The sequence below is a fragment of the Schistocerca piceifrons genome, chromosome 2 (genome assembly GCF_021461385.2).
Source record: "Schistocerca piceifrons isolate TAMUIC-IGC-003096 chromosome 2, iqSchPice1.1, whole genome shotgun sequence".
Classification (NCBI taxonomy): Eukaryota; Metazoa; Arthropoda; class Insecta; order Orthoptera; family Acrididae; genus Schistocerca; species Schistocerca piceifrons.
This window is the reverse complement of record NC_060139.1, coordinates 321,322,928-321,348,489: the sequence shown is the minus strand read 5'-3', so window position 1 is coordinate 321,348,489 and position 25,562 is coordinate 321,322,928. Positions and strand designations below refer to the sequence as shown.

The 25,562-nt window shown below is 39.8% G+C and overlaps 1 protein-coding gene across 2 annotated transcripts in view; it reads right to left on the bottom strand.

Moving 5' to 3' along the window:
- The window catches only part of LOC124776779 (TELO2-interacting protein 1 homolog), a 153,002-nt gene that overhangs the window by 93,001 nt on the left and 34,439 nt on the right, over window positions 1–25,562 (bottom strand). For both annotated transcript variants that reach the window (XM_047251917.1, XM_047251918.1), the window contains exons 4-5: window positions 23,227–23,404; window positions 15,870–16,047 (exon numbers count right to left, since the gene is read on the bottom strand). In XM_047251917.1, the coding sequence (XP_047107873.1) occupies window positions 15,870–16,047; window positions 23,227–23,404 (356 nt within the window). The remainder of the gene's footprint in view (window positions 1–15,869; window positions 16,048–23,226; window positions 23,405–25,562) is intronic.

The window sequence follows — 25,562 nt, the reverse complement described above, 5'->3', positions numbered from 1 at the left end:
ATAAAAAAAATATATCCATAAAATGCCATTTACATAGGAAAGCCTGCTGAACAGCCTCCTCTAGCGGGGGCCGGTTGTCGACAGAGGATTGAAATCTCCTGAGTCCACATTTCAAGTGACTTAGGAGCCTCCTGGTCTCTAACATCCAGACTACATGAAGGATAACCATATGCTCCAACGTCTTTCATACACAGTTTGTTAAGGCAATACTCTGGTTGCTACTCTGAGACACATTCGGTCCTTTCCCAGTTTGAGAACAGGTACTAAAATTGCCTCTTTCCACCAACTAGGAAAGTTGCCTGTCTGTCATTGAATTAAAACATTGTAAGAGGACTTCCTTTGACCCTAGTTGCAAGTTCCACAGCATGCTGTATTGGATTTGCTCATGACCAGGTGCAGTATCACGAGCTGCAGACAGTGCCAAATCCAGCTCTCACACGGAAACTGAGCTGTTGTTAGATCTGAAAGCCAACTCACCCCTTTCCATGGTGGCACGGTAATGACAAAACACTGGATCCTAGCTGGCCATGACAGTAGTCAGCACAAAATGTTCTGCCACTGTGGGTGTGATATCTCCAGGTGTTGTTTGGAGACAGCTCTGATTCAGCAGTAACCAACTGCCTTTGATGGAAACCCTCCTGATAGCTTCCCATACAGTAGTACAAAATATGGAACGGTTGATGGAGTCCAGGAACACTTGGCATGACCTTTTCTTGCTCTCCTTGATGATGCATCAAGTCTTTGCCCTGGCTAATCAAAAGGCTGTGAGGTGTTCCGCCATTGTGCAGCACCTTAACCGTCACAGAGCAGCACACCATATCCAGATAACTGAATGGCACTCATCAGCCCAGTAAGAGACAGGTGGCCTACTAGGATGATGGAGGAATATTGGGATGGAAAAGTCAGCGGCATGGTGGATTACTCGTGTGACGTGGTCCATCCACTCCTAGATGCTGTCACAGCATTCAAACATGCTAGCTGGCTGAGCAGCATCCAGTTGGTTCTGCGGATTCTCCATCATGGTTGCATCCTTTCAGGGAAAGCTCCATCCAGTAGATGAATGCAGAGTGGGAAGTGGTTCAAAATTGTTCAAATGGCTCTGAGCACCATGGGACTTAACATCTGAGGTCATCAGTCCCCTAGAACTTAAAACTACTTAAACCTAACTAACCTAAGGACATCACACACATCCATGCCCGAGGCAGGATTCGAACCTGCCACCATAGCGGTCGCGCAGTTCCAGACTGAAGTGCCTAGAACTGCTCAGCCACTCCGGCCAGCTAGTGGGAAGTGGTCACTGGAATGAAGGTCTTCAATGACTTCCCATTGAACAGTGTCTGCAAGAGCTGGAGAGCAGAAAAAGAGATCTACGGTTTAGAATGACCTAGTAGCAGCACATAAATTAGTGGGAGTGCCTGTGTTGAGGATGTACAGCTAGTGAGACATCATAAGTCTCTCCAAAACCTGAACTTGAGGGCAAGTAGAGGTCGAGCCCCTAAATACATTACAGGCATTGAGGTCTCCCAGTAGCAGAAATGGTTGGGGGAATCGTTCTATAAGATCTGTTAAATTCTCAGAGTCAATCACATCACGTATAGGTAAATACAGTAAGCAAACAGTGATCCTCTGACACACTTCAACTGAAATTGCCTGCAGGTCAATAGCTAAAGGGAGAGAAGAGTAGTGGAGCATGTTATTGACAAACAAGGAGACCCCTCCCTTGGCCCTCTCCCTAGTCAGGTCATTCTTGCAATAATGCCCCGTAGTACAGGGGCATCATATGCTTTAAAATGCATCTCCTGTAAGCACAAGCACAAGCACAAGCACAGGTGGCATTCTGTGCCAACAGTTTCACAGTTCCTCCACATTTATCCTGAACCCATTATGTTCCACTGTAATATGGGAGTCATCTATCATGGAGGTCGCACTTTACCCTATCTTTCTGCCATGGAGGTGAGCCCGTAGTGGGTGGAGATGTTCAGTGTTGGAGCAAGATGTGTGCCCCAGGCCAAAATCAAGGTCCATCGGCTCTGTAGGTGAGTCATGAGAGATGTTATAGGGAGGATGTTAACATCATCATACTGCATGGTTTGTGTCTCCATTAGCAGCTGATTCTTTGTCTTAGGCTTCAGTTTCTTTGCCTGGGGCGGTTTTGGGGCCACAGCCTTGGAGTTGGTAGCAGCAGTGCTGGATGGTGGACCTGTCTGAAGCTTTGTAGGAGTAGCTACGCAACGTTGGCAACACAGCCTTGTCTCGTGTTTTACGAGGAGATATGTGCTTGGAAGTGATTGCAGTAGCACAAGTGCATTGACAAACACAGGTGCTAGTGCCAACACTAGCAACCTCCATTTGTGTAGCAGCATCGGTCTTCTCAACTTGCTGTTTAATGACAGACGCACAGGTGGTGGTGAACATTGGGGGCTGCATGGCCTTATTGATATTTTTGGCTTGACCATAAGAGATATGCTTGGTTGTTTTGATCTCTTGTATCTTCCTTTCTTTGAGGTAGACACTGCAGTCCCCACTCCAGACAGGGTGATCCCCAGAACAGTTTACACTTCTCAGAGGAAGGAGATGAACAACCAACTCCATCATGGGCGGCCTTGCAACATTTTTCATAAATGGCTTCTCCCTTACAACATCAGCTGGTGCGCCCAAAGCACTGTCATGTAAAGAGTGTGTATGGAGACATAAACCACATGCTGAGGTGAAGGAAACCTGTCTTAATGTGCTCTGGAAGTTTAATGCTGCTGGATAAGAACATCATCCACCCTTTTCATGATATTCTGCATGTCAACTACTACTTCTTGGGGCCACTCAACTTTCAGTTCTTCTTTGGAATGTCCAGCACATCCATGCATGTCACAATGTCTTTGCTGCAATCCAATGTGGTGTGGAGCTCAGTTTCAATGGCGTATTCCACAGGGCATTACACTTCCTGCAGGTTTGTTGTCTGCTGGGAATTAAGAGGTTTCGACCAATAATGTCCCACTGCTTAACTGATTGATTTTAATGTCCCTGTGATTCCCTCTAAACCCTTTCAGACATAAAAATGAGACATTTTCTCAAACATTCCCTCTCTTCTTTTAATTATCAAATATAAATTCTATTCTTCAGCATCCATTCCATTACTAAATGTTGACTCCACAATCTGGAGGGCACATCACATGAGGACTCTTGAGCGATTGGGAATTGGTAGCCACCAGTGGTCCACCCAATGAGAGGGAGAAGAAGAAGATTTCAAGAGGTCCATCTTGGTACCATGAGCAGCTACAGAAATAAAGAAGTCCATATAGACAGAGCCCTGCATGGCTAGGTAAACCTTATAGAACTGAGGTGTGACAGGTTCCCCAGAGGCTGTCCACTCATAACTGTTCCACCTCAACAGCTACGTATCTCATCAGCGTGCAGCACACCTTGAGACTGAGGGTTTTTTGTAGAAGTTTTTACCATCCTCACAATCCAAGCAATCAAGCCAAGATCCCCATTCCCTACGACACATAATGTTCCACGCTGCACCATACAGTAGTCACTGAAGCATGCCCTGAGCTTATAGTGACATGGGATTGGTGGTGATTACCAGACCCCAACTCAGGAACTCAAGGGTCACCAAGCCCGTACCCAGCAAACAAATGCTGGGCCCCTGAGGGTTACAGTACCACATAAGAATGTTGGCACAAAACAGGAAATTCTGTGCATTGCTGAGCTTGCAATCAGAGATCTGTTTTTCATTAGGACATGTGAAAGCAATTCTGCATAGTGTTGTTAATAAGGTAAATGATACTTTCCTTGGTAATTGCGACTTACTGAATTTTCATTTTGGACAAATATTTGGCACACCTCCCATTTTCCTTACAATGAGTGTAAGTACACTCAGAATATTTTAGAAGTTAAAATAACTGAAAATATTTGGCGGAAGACTTTGTTTCATTCTCTATTACATTTATCATCCATCTGCCTACTGTTTTACACATTCCATTATTAAGGAGCATCTTGACAAATATAAAAAGAGGAAAAGTTCATATTAACCAAGAAAAGCAGTCGTCTGAAATTATTTCTGCAAGCTGTGTGAATAATCTGCTAGTAGTTTCGGCTGACTGTGCTAGTCATGAAACAAAACTAATTATTTAGGAATGACTGTGTACAAGATCAGTCTCACAGTAATGTGATAATACCAAATTTGGTACATGGATTATACTAAAGAAATGGACAGATCTATGATGATAAAACCAATCTCAAACATGATGAAAAATGTGAGTTCCTAAAATGTAAAAATAATAAAAATCAGACAGCAAAAACAGTGGTGTCCATAACCAAAAGAGTTTATATTAGTACTTTTGTAAGGAGGGGTGGGGGTGGAAGGAGGGGACAGGCTGTCAGAGCAAATGTACAAAAGGCTAAAATTTGTTTAAAAATTGAGTTCTTGATAATTAATAATTAAATAATGACTATCATATTTTGTAAAGTGTAAGTTACATCAAAACTAACGTTTCTATTATATTTGTCACACTTATTCCAATAAAATCAGAAAAAACAAGTGCTTTAGCCAAAAATAAAAAATCTCATTATAATTAAATGTTAAATGGTAAGCTACAATTTGAATCAAAATTTGTGCTGACTTTCTTTGGTGATACGGAAGGTGCAAATGATCTATAAAATTAAAGGTGCAATCTAGTTTTTGGGAATAATGTGATGAGGAACAATAATTACATTAAGATATCTAAGTTATTACTTTCTACAAATGTTGGCTGAGGATTACATTTGTTTTTAGGAAACTTATCTATAATTATGTCTTCCAAATTAGACTCTTTATTCCCTCTCTGTGAGCACTTAATAAACACAAACTTGAAAGATAATGACATTAATTTTGCTCTTCACCGATACTTCCACTTCCCTGGGGTGCTAACGTTCCTCAAGTAGTGCAAGTTAGTGATGGAACTGTCACATAATTCAGGAGAGCCCTCTTTAAAAGATGGAAAAAAATTAGTTTCCAAAAAGAAATCATTTCATTTACTCAACACAGTCCCTGTTTCACCATAAAGCATAACATCATCTGCTTTACACGTCAACATTTTCAATACCATAAAATTCAGGCAGATCCTCAGTAGCTTTGAGAAAAAATAGCTTTATTTATATTTTTCATAACATTGGTACGAACAAAAATTGATTGGAAAGTTGACTCATTTTCTTTAAAGTCTTTATTCAAGTGACATTAATCAGAGATTCTAAACAAAGAATTAACTGATCTTTAATAAATGTGTTGATCAGATCCAGAATGTTCAAATTATGAGTTTGTCATCTCAGTTTCCATAAAATCACACGTATGTTTTCCTTCCATGAAAATCTCAGCAAATTCATCACAGGATTTGACTTTGCTTGGGAAAAAAGCCCAAAGATCCTTTTTTACATGCTGGTGTACACAATGCAAGTCATAATCTACAGATTGCAATTCATTCATGAACAGCAACTGGCATGAAGAGTTCCCTGATATGACTGGGATGTACAATGAAGATACAGAAGAAAGACTGGACATCTAATTCTGAAGTTTATGACCATACTTCTGGATTTGCTTCATAATGAACAGAAAGGACTATCTTAATGGTTACAAAATGTTTAGAAAACAGTCCTACCATATATAATTTTCTTTTTAAGACCATATTGCTTCACACAAACCCGGCAAGTTTGTGACTTTCTAAGTATAAGCACCAGTGGGACACTATACGTGAGTTGTAAGACACGTGTGACTTCTATCATTTGAGAGGCGTTCATTTGCTGACCAGCATCAACAGTGCCACATTCTCTTAAAGTAGGGTTTTGGTAGAAGAAGATTAACCATGAGGGCATTTTTCTGTGATACTGCCATGGCTTTCATAACTTCTACTAGAAAAAAGAAATCATATGGTATTAAAGTCAGTCCACTCTCTTGGAGGAAGTTGTGTCTTAACAACAGAAAACAGAAGGCAGGTTAACAAACAGTGAGCCTAAATTTGGAGTAGACAGACATTAAATATGGAAAACTGTAAGGACCGGTGCCTGGTCCGTTCCTATTCTTGGCCAACATTAATTATTTACCCAGGACATAGGAGAAGTCTTAAGAAACCAATATTTGCTGCTGATGAAATTAATACAGAGCCCAAAAATTAAAAAAGGATACAGTCAGGTGAATAATGAAACAGGTGTACAGCTGGTTCAGAGCAAACAGTTTACTCCTTTATCTTACACAGATTCATATTATGCAATTCCAAAGAAATTAAATTAATTTAACAGGTATCAAAAGTAAGGATCAATAGGCACACAATGGATAAGGCACCATGTATGACGTTCCTAGGCATCCAGAACAGAGAGGGCACCAACCTGTGGATATGTTAACCAATAAGCTCAGTTGTGCAGGCTCTGCACAGAAATCTCTCTCACTGTGCTATCCTACCAACAAGATTGCTAGCATTCCTTCACTCACTACCGTCCTATGGCAAAATCTTTTGGAGCAATGCAGTGAAGGTCAAAACATGAATTCATTCTACAGAAGGGGGCAGTAAGGACATTTTGCCACAGCTAAAATACTATAGTTCAATTCTTTAATCTTGGTGGCTCACGCATGCCCGCCCAGACGCGGGAGATTGCTGCGTTGCCAGTTGCAAACGACGCACATGCCAAGAGAAGCAGCGCCATAGTATAGTATAGTTCACAAACTTACTTTTAGCGGGAGCACGCAGTTAACCCTTTCGCTGCTACAGAGACGTGCTCCCCGCATTCCTCTTGTAGCCTTCGTGCATGCCAAACACGTTCAGCCCATGCTGAAGGAGTAATTCTGTCAAGTGCTTCGTGCAAAAGCCTTTCTGTATCGGCAATTTTAAATGTCACGTTTCGTTCTGCGACATACCCTTTCACTTGTGCCCAAATTAACTCTATCGGATTGTACTGACAATGGTATGGTGGCAAACGCAAAACTGTGTGTCCACGTTCCTGTGCAATACAATCGATTTCATAAACTTCTGTGCGAGGCTTATGGAGCACTACAAGATTCAACATTTCAGCATGAGTTTGGTTGGCAGTATGTGGTATATTTTTACTTGCAAGCCACAACATGATATCGGCTTTTTTGTACTTGTTGTGGGTGTCTTGTCAACAACAACGGAGCGATAACTCGCATTGTCCATTACAATCACCGGGTTTGCAGGCAAGTAAGGGAGAAACTGACTTCTAAACCACAATTTAAATGTCTCTGAGTTCATTTAGGAATGATAATCCCCTGAATTGCTCTTTTTTTGCCCGGAGCACTAATTTGCTTTCTGGAATGAATCCGGAAGAAGAACCAGCGTGAAGCACAATTATTCGTCCACCTTTACCAACTGGTACTTTAAACCCACCCGAACGATCACTCATTTTCCAACACACTTTCCTTGTGTGATTTTGGTTTACCCATGTTTTGTCTAAGAAAAAAATGTTCTTATTCCCGGATTTTCTTACTTTAATAATATGTCTTAAAAACTGCCTTTGAAGCAGTGATATCACTACGTTCCATTAAAAACTTTCTTCCATCATTTGTATGTACATATTTGAATCCAATGCCGGCCGCTGGTGGCCGAGCGGTTCTGGCGCTACAGTCTGGAACCGCGCGACCACTACGGTCGCAGGTTCGAGTCCTGCCTCGGGCATGGATGTGTGTGTTGTCCTTAGGTTAGTTAGGTTTAAGTAGTTCTAAGTTCTAGGGGACTTATGACCTCAGCAGTTGAGTCCCATAGTGCTCAGAGCCATTTGAACCATTTTTGAATCCAATGTTTTTAAGTATTCTATTTATTGAAGTCATGCTACCTTTAAAATTTATGGTTTCACGCATTTTCACAGTGATTTTTTTTACACTAGGAAATTTGCCTGTGTTGTACATGTTGAGCACTTCTCGTCTTAGAAATCTTTGGCAATCTGCTGAACGGTTCTCAAGCTAACGCCTGTCGCTTCTGCAGTGCGTTCCTTAGATCTGGCGGTGTCTGTGATAGGTCCACTGTTTTCTGCTTCGGGCTTGAAAAAAGCATGTATCCTGTAAATTATTTCCCTGCCTGTTTATGGAGAGTTTGTCACTTACCACCATCATCAGCCATGACAACTTGCAACAAATGCGATAAAAATTCACCAAATAATAACTACAATCACATTTAACACTCCCACTCACCAAGGCATTCACAGCAGACTGCTCAGAAAACTGCTGAACACTTATTGGCTGTCAGCAGATGCATGACGTCAGGTGCGTAGAACAAGCCTTAAACCTACTGCAGTCGTTCATGGTTCCAACTATACAGTGTTCATTTTAATTGGAGACATTGAAATATCCGAAAATCTACAATCAGATCAAACAAATTTATAACTAAAATTTGTTTGTCTCCGAGGGGGGCATCCAATGATACAATATCAGACGATTTTGTGGTCAAATTTGTTATAATTGGATGTCCCCTTCTGAGAGGAACTAATTTTCATTGGGATTTCTTTTGGCTCTGTGTGTCGTTTTCAAGAGATTTCAATGTCCCCAGTTTAAATGAACACCCGTTATAACACAAACAGTGTTTATAAATTGAGAAATATTCCATCTTTAGCGACTGTAATAAAACTTTTATTTATACCAGCATCATTTCGCTTTTTTCTAAAACATTCTGATTAAAACAAAGTTGGCAAAGTTCACAAACCGAATTGTGGACGTAATAAAACATAGAAACTAAAAAATATTGTCAGTGAGGCGCAGAGCGCAAACAATTTGTGTTTGTCACAGCGGACAGCAAATACTTGCCAAAGCATAGATCAGTAGACGAATATATTGAATATGATGTTGCCAAAGCAGCAAAGCAAAGAGTTGCATCAGACAATCAAGTAGCACGGCAACGTACGAGCCGAAATTCTGCTCTAAATAATACTTTTAATGCTGCCACAAAAGAATATATCTCAATATGAACAGTACAACAATGATTGCGGAAGAGAAGATATACAAACAAAACAGATAACATGAATATTGTATGTGCGCCTTTACATTGTTTTTAATTGCTGTGAAAAGAATACTGGACGACAAAATTAGAAAAACCGAAAACCTATTATGATTATAATGAAGGGACAAAGCACTAGAAATTTCAAAAAACTACATTCAAACAAATAAAATTCATGAAGTAAGACTCTTCGATATTGTTTTTAAATAAAGAAAATATTAAGCACCAAACAAGGTTTGAATGCAGAACCTTTCACTTAGCAGTCAAACACCTTAACCATTACGCTAACGCAAATAGTCATTGATTCTAAAATATCACACAAAATACCAACAAACACTGTTGGTATGACTATGATTACTCACGTTTCATCGAAGTACAACAGAAAATAAACAATTACCGCTGTTCTTCATTACGAAAAAGCGGTTCGTGAGAATGATACAAACACCTTTCCTTGCTATCGCCTGAATTAGGAGGCTTATTACTTGTTTGGTTTAATTAATTAATAGAATATGAAGCAATTGGTATAAAGAATGCTTTTTCCAAACTTCCTATAAAAGAAAGCCTGCTATCAAGACATTGCTTTTGTTCAATTACTTTATTTATGACTGAACATTTCTAAAACTGAAGACACTCGTTGGTGCTCTGCACTGCAGTCGAGCTCTGGCAATGTCATTCTCTGTTCATTGACTGACTGTATTTTGTGACGTCAGATGCGCAGAACGAACCTGAACTCAGCCGCCGTCGTAAATGGCGCGCACTATAGAAGTAAAAGCAAAATCAAACAATGGCAACTCCAGGTTGGAATAACAACAATGTAGCAAAAGATAGATTGCTACTTACCATAAAGATGACACATTAAAAGTTAGAGATAGGCACAGTTAAAAGACACTTACACATAATTTTTCTTTCACATACAGCCTTCATTAAAAAAAGAAAGGGAAAGACACGTCATTCATCCACACAAGCAAGCACTACTCACATGAACATGGCCACCAACTCTGGCAGCTCAGACCAGAATGCCTTTCTGATCCAAGCTGTGAATGTGAGATGTGCTTACTTACTGTGGCATCACAACTAGTGCGCGATCGCCCATTTGTCTATTAAAAGCTTTAATTCAGAATGTATGTGGGCTGCAATGTAAGCCGGTAGAGTATTATACGGTCAAGTAACGGACGAGTTGTGTCCTGCAGACTGAGGTCATGACCATCTGTTGCAGCTGCGCGTGTGAAAGCAGTGGAGTAGCACTGGCAGGCCACTTACATTATACGAAACTAAAAATATTAATAACTAATAAAGGAATAACCTGAGGAACGTCACATTTGATGTACAACCTTCTGTTGTGAAAACAAACAATATGTCAAAGTCTGAGATCAAAAATAGTTGTATTTTGGAAGTTCGTAAAATTCCATTAAAAAAAACGTAGTATTCCGACAGTCAAGAATTTAAATAAATACAGTGACGTAATAGTTCACCTTCAGTGACTATGTACGATGATCTGATAACACTTTCAGTGTTCATATACAAATTTGGAAAGTTTTTAGTTTCAGAAAACCTCTGTGACTTTTCTATAATAATAATTTCAAGAATTCTAAGTAAATATGAGTATTGTGTGCTAGGGTGCGTGTGAATGAGAATGCGTGCGTGAGAGTATGTGGGACATTCGGCATTATTAAAAATCATTCATATAATTCTCTACAGGAACTGGCAAGTGTTCCAATTCTGTAACGTGGGAACGAATCCACTAGTGGTTCCCCTACTAGTGAATGTCGGATGTCCAAGTATGTATGCTTATGTATAAGACAGCCAGAACATTCGCGACTACATAACAAATTTCCAGATGTAGAGTACAGCTTATAATTCATTTTGTTTTGTTTATTTAATTAGAGAGTTTTGTGCTACTTAATTTGATGACATCAATGAGCCTACAGAAGTGGTTGGTGCTAGCTAGATTTTGGCACGAGCCACACCATAGAAGTGAGTTCTCATTGGTCATAAGTGCTGACAGCCAATGAGAAGCGAGACAGTTGGCCGCCTAGCGAGGAGATATAGTTTGGAGTGTGGGAGAGTGAGAAGGAGAGAGAGTGGCGAGCTAGTTTTGATTGGAGGCGGTTATGCTGGATATGACTTTTCACATTATGTGTAAGATGAAATCTTAGGATGACTTCCGCATTATGGTCCAGTGTTAATGGTATCTGGTAGTGACCAGAAACTGTTTATGAAAACTTTAGAGTGTTGTGATAATTCGTTCTGACGAAAATCGCGAGTGAACTTTGAATTATATAGCGTGGCAGTACTGAGTATATTCTTACTAAGTATTTTATGGTGAGCATAAACTTTAACTAAAGACAACCACTGAATATCGTGTGCACAAGTAATTGGCTGATCATTGACTGTGTTACAAGTAATTGGTTTCGGAATTTGGGAAGGTAAAAGTTCTGGCTGTTTTAGGTATGGTGATAACTGTGAGCAGAAACTTTAGTAATTTTCGTAAATGTGGGCTGATGATCTTGCTTAGCGGCAATAAAGATCTATTGAAGGTTTAAATTTGAACTTCATGTTTAAAGTACGAGTGACATCCCCTTTCCGAATCATTTCTTTAAAGTACATAGAAAATTTTCAGCAAATTTTACTTATAGCGGTCTCCGGCGTGTAGCTATGAGGTTACAGTTTCCTCAACACTGTTTTTCTGTGATCTCGTAAGTAGCTGCAGTCAGGAGTTTACGTGCGAAGATTTACCGCTGTAAAGAGGTAGGTGAACAAAAATTATAAAAGAAAATGCATTGCAGCATCAGCAACATATAATCCGTCACAATTGGTGCATCACACGCACGCACGTAAAAAATCCGCCGCTATCTTTTCCTACACTGTTGCAAAAATAAAAGTAAGACAGACTATGCATCCCTATTTAGTTTTCAGAATGGAGTTTTATATTCTAATGTAAAAATCTATAACAAGTTAGCAGCAGACATAAGGCAGAAAACTGAACACAGTATCAATGGAGTCTTCGTCAACAGCACACAGCGCGCCACTCATGCGGTCTGCGGGAGGCGACACATTTAAACTTAATGCCACTGCACCTCCACAAGTACACTCTCTCCAGCGTGTGGGTTGTGCCATGAATGCCACCAGAGGATGTCATCTTCCATCACTCACTGCATTCAGTTGTTGAGCATAAAGTCTTTTTAACACGTCGCACACCGAGCTCTGCCCCAAAATCTTGAAAGACTTCCAGTGAGAGTAAACTGTTGTAGCACGACACTACTATTGCTACAGCTATATAGAGACTGAACTTGGAATTGTTCGCAAGTAAACAAGTTCACAGCAACCACTAATCAACTCTTATCATATTTAATGTTATGTATTCTTTTCTATTCAACTTGAACATATTTAAATAAAGGTTTTATTCATTTTGTGGATGTCTGGCTTTTGTTAAAGGTCACCTTCAAACTGCAGACACAACAGTGAAAATCACTGGTTATTAAACAACAAAGTAAGAGAATGGCTCATTGGCCACTCCTCCCACAATTTATCAGAATGTTTGGACTCAAGAGGTACAAATTCCATGTAAATCTTATGGTTACATTACAATATTATTGATTATTAATATTATTAAACATTTCTTGACTTTTCCAATATATAGATCACTGGGTAAAGTTATGTAAATGCTATATAGGTATAAATAACAGCCAAGTAGTAGAAGGGGAGAAGCAGTGTCTTTTTTTTTTTTAATGGTGTTTCATCTAATATACATGAATAAGTATAAATTGCTACTCATAATATAGGGGAAATGTCCAGTCGCAGTCACATGCAACAAAAAGACTGCTAAATAAGCAAGCTTTTGGCCAGAAGGTCTCCTTCTGTATTGAACAACATATGCACACACGTTCACGCAAATAAAACTCACGTACACATGACTACTGTCTCTGTCTGCTGAAGCCAGACTGAGTCTGGCCTTGGCAGCCAGAGGCAGTGGTCATGTGTGCGTGAGTTGTGTTTGCATGAATGTATGTGTGCATGTTATCTCATTCAGAAGAAGGCCTTTTGGGCGAAAGCTTAGTTGTTTGGCAGTCTTTGTGTTGTGTCTGTTTGTGACTCAACATCTCCACTATATAGTGAGTAGCAATCTACCCTTCTCATAATGTTGTCATTATTTCATACTGGACTTCCCACTTTCTGAATATGTATAAAGTAATGGCCATAATTATCAGTCTGAACAGATTACTACCAGTTATAATTTTTCGTTAGTACACTTAACGGCAGCAGGCTGCCGTGGATGCTTCTGCCTGTTAAAGTGTAACTTGACTCATTCCACATCTCTGAAGGATCTCCTCCATGATGGAATTTTATGGAATGCAAGGAATGAATGAATGAATGAATGAACGAACGAATGAATGAATGAATGAAGCTGAACATGATGGTTCATCTGTTGCTACAGTACTGTTTGATAGTGAAGAAATGAGCAACAGTTGTGTTGTGATGGCGACTGGAACAGTCGCGGGATTGAAGTGACAGGAAACGCGGCGGGACCCGCGGAGCGGCCCGTGAATAACAACACAACGAGAGAGGACGGACACGACCAATGAAGGACCTTACGACAATAACAAGAATGAAACAACATGGGCAAGAAAACCTAACTAGACAACCACGTCCACTCGTAAACAAAACACGAAAGTAAATACGCTGTCTAAGGTGAGGCGATATGTCCTGAGATGTAAGCAACGTTAGATTGGCAGGCTGAGCGACAGGCAGGCGCTTAAGTACTCTATCGGGGATGCCGCTATTGGCCGCTGCAACCACGTGTTCCACTGTGGCGCCCTCACTCTAAATGCGGGCCAGGAGGCACACGCCGCCACAGCTTACGGCGCGATGGTGCAGAGACCTCTAGGGGTCTTCGACGTCCATGACATCTGGTGGGGATTCAAATTCCGTGGTGCGCGGTACCAGGAATTGTGAAATTAATGTTGCTTGTACGCTGCTAGTTGAAGTGAAAAAGAAAAGACAATGCAACAATATAGACATGACATCAAGCCACTGACAGAAATGAGAAAGAATACCAAAAGTTTTTGGATGAAGTGCTTCCAGTAGAACTCTCAAAAATTCACATAACAAAACACTCTCTCTCTCTCTCTCTCTCTCTCTCTCTCTCTCTCTCTCTCTCTCTCTCACACACACACACACACACACACACACACACACACACACACACACACGGTCACTGCCCCAGGTGCTAAGGCCTGACTGGCCTGCTTCTGAGGAACGACATCAGCTTGTTCTTTTTCATTCCGCCCTCTGGGACTCAATGCCTCCTCCAAGTGGTGACCAGCGATCTACCCTTTCCATATTGTTATTATTCCATCCTGTGCTTTCCGTTGTTTGAAAAGACAACATAAAAGATTCTAGCACAACATCTATAGCAAATGATACGATCATGGAGAGTTTCATTCTCTGTTTCTGAAAGACATGATAGAAAATATGATTTATGCGCATAGTAAGAGCATACCTGAGCCCCAGTGAAAATGCACCTTAAGACTACACTCTATAAAAAAAATCATGACTTGATTCACAATTCCAACTGTGTTCTGTCATTTAGCATATTAGTGAGATCAGCATCCACTAGGTTCAACAAATGAGAAGCACAATGAAAATACTTCACTATTGTAAATTTAGTTTTGATTGTATGTTGAACACTGTTAACATTAGCAGCCACTATGGAGTACCCATCAAAACCTTAAGTCAATAAACTGAACCACTTGCAAATCTTCATTTACTATGGATTTCAAAATAGCATTTACAATATTTCTTGCAGCCAGCTTATCATGCACATCAAAATGTATGCATTTCTTTTCCATCGTACAGCCAACACTAGCATCTTCTTGCCACTAATGTCAGTATAATCAGCAAAGTATGAAAATGTTTCACTTTCACTGACCTCTTTCACTACTGAATTATAGATTGTTTTACTCTAAGAGAAGTATATTAGGATTCTACTGGATGTGTCCTTCAGTGGTCTTCAAGAATCTTATCTTCCGCATCAATGCAGAACTGAATTATGTCAAAATTTGAGCCTGCAGAGGGTTTCTCATGAAGTGAACAATGAGGGGGGGGGGGGGGAATTATTATTGTTTTCAAAACAAACAGACTTGAGTTTGGTTCTGTTGATCTCAGTAAATTCAACCTTAGTTGAGTTTGATCGTTCAATTACATTTCTTCTTTTCATCCCCACAGTACCACTAAACATTTTCACATCAGTCACAGCTTATTGGAGGCAATCAGATTTGGAATCTGTCCTTGCACCATCATAGTAACGGTGCTTCTTCATGGAAATATTTTATGTCCTCCTGAGTATTAATCAGAAAAGCAGCAGCTTATTTGCTTCCAAATACTGAATACCAGTCACTAACCATAAATTCACACCCACACGGAGAATCATGTGCTTTAGCATGTTGCTTCAGAGATTCAGGCAGTCGCATCTGCCCCAGATCGAATACACCTGGTGGGTTAATGATGAGGGCCAATGTGCTAACTAACATGGATGTGGTTTTTAGACAGTTTCCCACATCCAACTAGGTGACAGCGGTCTGGTACCCCCGCCGTTCCACCTCAGTTATACGATTCGCAAACATTTAGAAGACATGCATAAACATTCGCCTGGGTAACACTTCATGCAAACAGTATGGGTTACACAAATTCCATCCCAAGAGGTGAAGGGGTGGTTACAGGAAGGGCACCTGCCCACCTTCTAACATTAACTTCAATGTGATTCTACCACATGTAATATATTTGATGACTGTTTTAATACAAATCAATGAATGTTCCAAAAACACTAGCAATTCATCAAAATATTTACAAATGATGCATGTTGTATACAAGTTTTCCATTAAGATATACAAACTAGTTACGCACCACAATGACTGCATGCCCTTGTTTAGGATCTCCCATGAGAGTTGCCGTGATTCCAGCCAACACCCCTGGGAGCATTGCAGCAAAAACATCTGCCACCTTCTCTTGTATTTCAATGCTGGACCGTTGGACGTTGTCATGTGTTTGGTTCAGCAGCATCAGGCATTCAACTGCAGTGATCCTGAACCAACAGGCGTAAAAAATTCAAAACTTTGATACTGTCTTTATTTCTGGCAAAACGCTAGAGTAAGAAAGACAGACAAATGAAAAGAAATATCATGTTTTATTAAGTTTTCTCAGAATGATTAAAAGAAAATGTATAAATGGATGTCCATAAAGGTTGAGAGACCCTTTGTTTGCACAAAATTTCAAATACTGATCTAGTTAATATGTAGAAAAATAAACTAATCAAACTAATTAGACTCAATAAGTTGTTGGAGGTCCTCTGCAAAAAAATTGGCCCCTGCTGCCTCTGTAACAGTCCATAATTGTGAAAATGTTGCCAGTGTAGGATACTGTGCATGAACTGTCCTCTCAATTGCATTCCATAAATGTTCGATGCGATTCATGTCAGGCAATCTGGGTGACCAAATCATTTGCCTGAATTGTCCTCAATGTTCTCCTTGTCATCGACAAAAATTCCATTCTTGTTTGGTAACATGAAGTCCATGAATAACCATTACAGGAGAACCCAGGACACTCAACATAAACAGAGTGCGTACCGAAACTTCCTGGCAGATTAAAACTGTGTGCCGGACTGAGTCTCGAACTCGGGACCTTTGCCTTTCGTGGGCAAGTGCTCTACCAACTGAGCTACCCAAGCATGACTCACGCCCCATCCTCACAGCTCTAATTTCGCCAGTACCTCGTCTCCTACCTTCCAAACTTCACAGAAGCTCTCCTGCGAACCTTGCAGAGCTAGCACTCTTCGAACAAAGGATTCTGCGGAGAGACTTGCCCGCGAAAGGCAAAGGTCCCGAGTTCGAGCCTCAGTGCGGCACACAGTTTTAATCTGCCAGGAAGTTTCATATCAGTGCACACTCCACTATAGAGTGAAAATTTCATTCCAGAAACATCCCCCACGCTGTGGCTAAGCCATGTCTCTGCAGTATCCTTTCTTCCAGGAGGGCTAGTTCTGCAAGGTTCGCAGGAGAGCTTCTGTGAAGTTTGGAAGGTAGGAGACAAGGTAGTGGCAGAATTGAAGCTGTGAAGACGGGGCATGAGTCGTACTTGGGTAGCTCAGTTGGTAGAGCACTTGCTCACGAAAGGCAAAGGTCTCGAGTTTGAGTCTCGGTCCAGCGCACAGTTTTAATCTACCAGGAAGTTTCATATCAGCGCACAATCTGCTGTAGAGTGAAAATTTCATTCCAGAGTGCATACGATTATGGAGCCACTACCGGGTTGCACAGTACCTTGTTGATAACTTGGGTCCATGATTTCGTGGGGTCTGCTCCACACTCAAATCCTACCATTAACTCTTACCAAATGAAACTGAGACTCATCTGACCAGACCACAGTTTTCCAGTCATCTAGAGGCCAACTGCTATGCTCATCAGCCAGGAGGTAATGTCATGCTGTTAGCAAAGACACTGATGTTTGTCATCTGCTGCCACAGCCCATTAATGCCAAATTTTGCCATACTGTCCTCACAGATACATTCGTTTTAAGTTCCACATCAATTTCTGCGGTTACTTCACACAGTGTTTGTACAATCCTAAGGCACTGACTGTACACTGACCAACACAGAACCGCGTAACGGTATGAAGGAGGTGCTGGCCCACATGCCATTGGAAAGAATGGGCAGCACCACTCCTCCAGGAAGACGAGGGTCCAGTGCCCCCTTTCAATGCTGATTGAACCAGCCACCCATCGTTGACTGACCAGCACTGAGTAATAGGAAGACGTTATTTAGCCTGCATCCTGCAAGTAGCAATAGCAAATAAAGTACTTGTATGTAGGAGCCACTGGAAGCATAGGGATCAAGTTATATTTATTTTCTTTTCAGAAATAAAGTGTTCAGTTAATCTTTTTGGATTCCTGCCACTGGCCATCACAACTTCCCTCCTCCCTTGTTTTTGTCGGTGCTGATTCCCACAGTAGCCGACACAACATCTGGCGACGAGAATTTCAGTACCAATGCTGCTTTTGCTGTACATCTCTCTGTCACAGCGCATCAGTAATACTTCCATCTTTTCTTTCAGAGCCACACTGCTACTAATTATGTGCTTTCTTTTACTTTGCTTCTACTTATAATTTGTTGTGCCACTCCTCTCATTAAAATGGTCCCCAAATCCACCTCCTACACCACCTGCGCATATGCCTCCAGTTGCTGCTGACTTTGATCTAATGCAGTTTATTCAGTTTCAGAACCAACAAATGTCAGAACCAACAATGCTGAGCTGGTCCCACCAAATGCAGAGCATCATCTTGGAACTGGGAATATTCAGTTTGGCCATCGATGTGGAAGCAAGGCTGGGATATCCCCATGATTTGTTGCATTTAGGGTTATCGTAATGAACCCATTTTTCATCCCTGGTCACAATGCGATGCAGAAATCCCTTCCATTTCTGCCTCTGAAGCAACTATTCACAAACACACAAATGCCATTCAACGTCTCTTGGTTTCTGCTCACATGGAACCCAAGTTCTTTCTTTCTGAATCATTCCTATAGCCTTGAGACGTTTTGAAATGGCTTGCTGTGTCACTCCCACTAATCATGCCAATTCTTATTGAGTTTCACGCGAGTCTTCACTCGGCAATGTCTTCAATTCTGCATCTTCAAAAACATTCTCTCTTCCACAACTATGCCGGTCTACAAAGTTAAAATCACCATTCTTGAAGCATTGAAACCACTCACGACACGTTATTTCACTAAAAGTGTCCTTACCATACGTACTTGAGAGCATTCAATGAGACTCAGCCGCTGTTTTCTTCATATTGGACAAAACAGTAACACCTCCCACAAATGACAAAAATTAGGCTCGTAAACTGACATTTACAATCAAGAACAACTTTATGATGCAGACAAAAATCATCTAATGTTTGAATGAGGTTGTGTTGATTGAGGTCCAAGCTAACTGCCTGATGTCTGAGATCTGTTTCTTTTGACTGCTACTTACCGTTGTCACCACCTATTGGCAAACGGTGGAAGTAAAGCTGTACACCTTTTACAATTTTTTTTCTCTCAAACCGCCACCATGAATTTTCTAAAAATTGCATAGTATAATAGTTTGTTACTGTACTTATGGAATGTACACTCAGAGTGGCAATATCTTGAAGTGTAAAATTTGAGAAGTTTTTACGTTAGACCTAGCTACTCTCAAGGTCAAAAAATCCTGTACACTTAAAAATTTAAATTGATTGCTGATATTGAGTAAAAGTAAATAAAAATTGGTAATTTTAGTCAATCAACACTGCACTGTTCAGAAGAATTCTTTTTTTTTTTTCACCTGCCCCTCACTGAACTTGTATAGTCGAGCTGGATTTGCACAGGGACAGGATAATCCAACAAGAGAAGTACTTGGGAAATTCGAACTGCACACTGATCTGTTGATGATGGCCATTTGAGAGAATCTGTCAGACCATGAGGTGTCATAAAGAAGGCAGTTACATCTTCCAGCTCATGAAAGACACTAATTATTTGTCCCATCCACAACTGATTGTCAAACACACGAGAATTGAAGTTTCTCACAACAAAGTCTTCTGAAGTTTACTGAGGTCTATGCATTTCACACAAAGCATTTCGTGGAGAACTGTTGTTGCAATGTATATGCCACTCCAGGGTACTACACAGTGTTCACAGAGACGACATACACCATCACATGCACTTTTTTTATAGTCTGTTGTTGAAAATATCCATTTTTTGTTTCATTCCTGTACAATGCCTTCCAAGCTCATAAAGCAAAAAGCAGTTTTTAAAGTGAAATGCTACAACATCACTCACATACATGTGTTTATGAAACGTATGGCCTCTAGATGCTATGTCATCAGTTACCATGCTGACAGCACAGCCTGCATGGCCCTGTCATGAATGAGACCATCACTAACTAAAGCAAAACAGTGTGATATTCCAAGGAAGTGAGCAACAAATGTGAATACTGACACTTATGATGTGTGCCAGTAGTAACTTTGAACACTGTTCTGTAAAGAAACAGACCAGTTCTCAGCAAGGTCAAAATGAAGAACTAATGTATCAGTGTTGTGGGATGTGGCTGATTTTACTTCTGCTATGGCCTGTCTCTGATACTGTGGATATGATGGTGAGCTACTCCTAAAAATGACCCAATGCCTAACCTCTGTTACAAACTTCCCTATTACCACTGTCTTCTTCACCAACTCTCCTCCCTTGTAAATGCATAGGTTACGTCACTGTCAGTATCCTGAAAATGTAGTGGTTCAATGGGCATCCCTTAAGCACCAGGACACCTTGCACTCTCCTGCAACCAACATTTATCTTGCAGTTAAACATATACACGAAGGTATCAGGTCCATCTCTGTGTACTTCTTCTGTGTGACACTACTTATGGTTACACAAATAAGCTTCAAATTAGTACATTCAATACATGTGCATAGTTCCTTCACTAGCTGGCATTTTACCCATTCTGGTCGTAAAGAGCAGAATTTTATGACACCAGTTTTTAAATTTGGGTTCTCCTGTTTTGTTAGGAGATACGCTTCACTTACTGATCTCGTTATATGTATATCTCTTTGCCTTTTTAATTTTTTCACAATTCTCACGAACTGGGATAACATCAGCCTGATTAGGACTTTGCCTGTTGCAATCTTTGTCATCACCTAGGTAATATCACAGAGCAACATTAAGCATATCATCTTGCAATGGATGCCCACCACAGGAATCTGGGCATGCCCAAATACCTATTTCATTCTTTATTTATGAGCTTTTGAAATTAAATAATGTGAAGAAGAGGGTATGTATTTCCATATCAACTGCTTGAAGTAGCTATGTGGAATCAGTAAATGCACCTTCTCAGTACAGATGGCTGCTGAGATAGCAGTATTTATTTTTTGAAATCACACATCACATTGGGTGCACAATGTCACTATCTTCAGGTTCTGCACCAAGTGCATCTACATTATACATGTCACAAAGTTTTGATGTTGTCTGTGCAAAACTTGTTTCAAGTTCTTCCACTTTTCTTTGTACATACCGTTTCCTTCTTGTGCTTCTTATCTTGTCTGAGCATTTATGGGAGGGGGAGGGGGATATTAGGGACTAAAACTGAAATCCTAACATTCAAGGCATCAACAATCTCACACTCAGGAATATAAACATCTGATCTGTCTTTCTTAATTTCACATTCTGGTGACAAGTGATTGTTCAGGTGGGTTATCATTAAATTTCTTGTGATAGCAAGTATAGCAATTCCTGCACAATGGATGTGATGGTAACACAGTTTTCAGGACCAAGATATTTCTGCAATACCTCTTACAGATTTCCAACAATTGCGATAAACAGAAGAGAGCTGGAAACAGTGTCGCCAACATGCGTATTTTACACCAGAAATTCAGTTATGTGAAATATGCAGAATGCTGAAAAATTTCTAACACTTTAAACAGAAAAGTACTGTTGACTTTGACTGTAGTAACTATTAAGGGGGGGGGGGGGGGGGGGTAGGAAGTCAAACGGGCCAACTTGGAGCAGGAGAGGCACCACGACATTTTAATTTGTTTAATTTTCATTGCCTACACTTTTACAAATAAATTCATAAAACTTTGTCAGCGTGACCAGTGAGGATTCAGGATTCACACCTATAGCAGTGGAAGTTAAAAAACATAACAAAATAATTTTCTTTTACATGTGAAATTTCATCATTTTTTCATTTACTATTGGCTGCATTTGTTGCTATAGGTACACTTTTCTTCATAAGTAAGAGAGATTCTTCGATGAATTTTGCACAGCATTCAAACCATACTTTCTAGTGTATGAAACTCTAAATTTACTTTATTTATGAAAAAATGAACTGTTACATTTTAAACTTCATGTTTAGAAAAAGCTCAATTTTATAGTTAATTATCTCAATTTTTACCACAGTTTTTAATCGATTTGGAAAATTCTAGAGTTTCATACACCTGTATGTACGTTTTGTATGCTGTGCAAAATTCATCGAAGAATCTCTCTTACTTATGAAGAAAAATGTACCTATAGCAACAGATGTCGCCAACAGTAAGTGAAAAAGTGATGAAATTTCACATAGAAAAAAATTATTCTGTTATGTTTTTGAACTTCTACTGCTATAAGTGTGAATCCTGAATCCTTTCTGGTCATGCTGACAAAGCTTTATGAATTTATTTGTAAAAGTATACATAATGAAAATTAAAATTTCCTTTGGTGCCTCTCCTGCTCCAAGTCAGCCCGTTTGAATTTTCATAAGTTTTGTGAAGGCGTTTCCAAGTAAATAATTCCTAAAAACTCATAAAAATGTGATTTTTAAAATTTTTCATAATAAATATTTTCATAATACACACAGCTAGAGCACAGAAGATGTTGTTTATAATTATATATTGTTTATAATTAATTTTTTTGTATTTTCTTCTTAAATTTGTAAGTTATGAGAAAGCCAATAAGTGTGTGTGTGTGTGTGTGTGTGAGAGAGAGAGAGAGAGAGAGAGAGAGAGAGAGAGAGAGAGAGAGAGAGAGAGAGAGAGGGGGGGGGGGGGGGGGATCAAAATTTGAACATATAAAGTGGGAGCTACAAAGAGAAACATCTGCCAAGTCTCCAGTACTTTTGGTTTATTAGTTGTAATTTTTTTTAGTTCTCTACTGTTTTAAAAGTTATTTACAAAATGTACATTTTTCAAATGACTGTATCATTTACAATGAAAATATTTTCTTTTTTAACACATTTTATATAGAGATCTAACATACATTTTTTCCAAAGAAATTCATGATCATGAACTGTTATGTCCTGTATGGTTTGAGATGAAATTGCCCGAACAAGTACTAACTGCAAAGGTATTTCCTTCAAATGTAAACATGCTACTTGTGATGCATGAACAGAATTATAAATAACAAATGTTGAAATGAAATCAGATTATTTGTAATTCATGTAGTACTGTACTTCGAAACATAGGCTAACTACAAAGGATTAGAACACTGCTTTTCCTTTATCAACTTAAGCTGCTTTCAACTGCATTTTGCACACATTAGCAAACAGTAAAAACACTCAATGAGCATCTGTTTAACTGCCTATCAGTTAACAACACTTTCCAAGCACAAGAAAAAGTATCTACAATAATTATGGATTTTAAATAAACAGTAAATGGCAATTTTTGAACATGTTAGTTATGAAGATATGGCAAGAGAAAATACCATAAATTCAGGTTGCAGTGTACACTCTACCTGAGAGGCCTATACTTTTCATGCTGCTGTATCTGGACACACACATACACACCCTGACTCAGCCAAGGAATGTTCTTAACTTCATACACCTGCTTCTTTACATGGATTGGAGTTTTCTTCAACAGCTCACATGCACAGTCTAACAAAGATACCTTCAGTTCTTCATTTATGGGTGATACTGGAGAAAAAAAAAGAGAAAAAAAAACCACAATCAAAGATCAGATTAACTCCAAAACACACACACACACACACACACACACACACACACACACACATACACACACAGGTTGCCAAGATAGTTTCATTACATTTCACACAGTAATGAATTATATGAAACTGTTTTATAATGAATTGTATTCTCTTCCCAATTATGTCACCTTGATACAACTGTAATTAAATATCATTAAGCAAAGGTAAGTTTACTATGTTACAAAATACGTAACTTCTGTAACTACAACAAAACTGGCAGGAAAATACTTTCCTCTATCCTTGGTTAACAATATTGATATCTGAACTGAAGTGAATGCTTAAACTGATTCTGGTGTTTGTTTGCCTTTTAATTTCAGTGTTAGACATAGTTCGATGCAGAATATTCAGTTGGAGATGGATAAATACATTAAATTAAAAGAAAAGCACTACTATGTTACAACAGTGAGTCACATTATCTTACATCTACCAAACACCTATTTTCTACAAATCATTGGAAGGGACATGACAGAGCTGCTTTTTATTGTGCCATGTACAAGTGGAGGATGGGAAGAATGATACATTATATGTCTCTGTGGCTGCTATTGCAATTATGGCTGTATCTTCAAACAGTCTGAAATAGCAGTGCTAAGGAACCTGAAGAATATTTTATAATTTAGATTCCAACCTAAAATAATTTCTTAGAATTTCCTAAACACATTTTCACAAGTTATTCAATGTCATTCATTGACGTCTGACATGTGGACTTCTCAGCACGTTTCAACACACTACTGAGAGGCAAATTATCCTAAGAACATTCATACTGCCCTTGTTTGTACACAGCATGTCACTCTGTACTAGAGCAATGTTATTCTATGGGCTGAACATTGTTTAGTACGCAAACTCTTTTGGAAACAACTGCAGATGTCCAGTATCATACCAATGCCTTGAACTTGCCACCTGCTTTGCCCACAACTGAGTCTATGGGATCATTTTACTTAATATCCTCCAAGGACTGTTACACTCATGTGTTTGTATGCCCTAGCTGACTCCAGTTGTGAGCCAATAATCCTGTACATCTACATCTACATCCATACTCCGCAAGCCACCTGACGGTGTGTGGCGCAGGGTACCTTGAGTACCTCTATCGCTTCTCCCTTCTATTCCAGTCTCGTATTGTTCGTGGAAAGAAGGATTGCCGGTATGCTTCTCTGTGAGCTCTAATCTCTCTGCTTTTATCCCCATGGCCTCTTCGCAAGATATACGTAGGAGGAAGCAATATACTGCTTGACTCCTCGGTGAAGGTATGTTCTCGAAACTACAACAAAAGCCCGTACCGAGCTACTGAGCGTCTCTCCTGCAGAGTCTTCCACTGGAGTTTATCTATCTTCTCCGTAACGCTTTCATGATTACTAAATGATCCTGTAATGAAGCACACTGCTCTCCGTTGGATCTTCTCTATCTCTTCTATCAACCCTATCTGGTACGGATCCCACACTGCTGAGCAGTATTCAAGCAGTGGGTGAACAAGCGTACAGTAACCTACTTCCTTTGTTTTCAGATTGCACTTCCTTAGGATTCTTCCAATGAATCTCAGTCTGGCATCTGCTTTACCGATGATCAACTTTATATGATCATTCCATTTTAAATCACTCCTAATGCGTACTCCCAGATAATTTATGGAATTAACTGCTTCCAGTTGTGGACTTGCTATATTGTAGCTAAACGATAAGGGATCTTCCTTTCTATGTATTTGCAGCACATTACACTTGTCTACATTGAGATTCAATTGCCATTCCCTGCACCATGCGTAAATTCGCTGCAGATCCTCCTGCATTTCAGTACAATTTTCCATTGTTACAACCTCTCAATATACCACAGCATCATCCGCAAAAAGCCTCAGTGAACTTCTGACGTCATCCACAAGGTCATTTATGTATATTGTGAATAGCAACGGTCCTACGACAGTCCCCTGCGGCACACCTGAAATCACTCTTACTTCGGAAGACTTCTCTCCATTGAGAATGACATGCTGCATTCTGGTATCTAGGAACTCTTCAATCCAATCACACAATTGGTCTGATAGTCCATATGCTCTTACTTTGTTCATTAAATGACTGTGGGGAACTGTATCGAACGCCTTGTGGAAG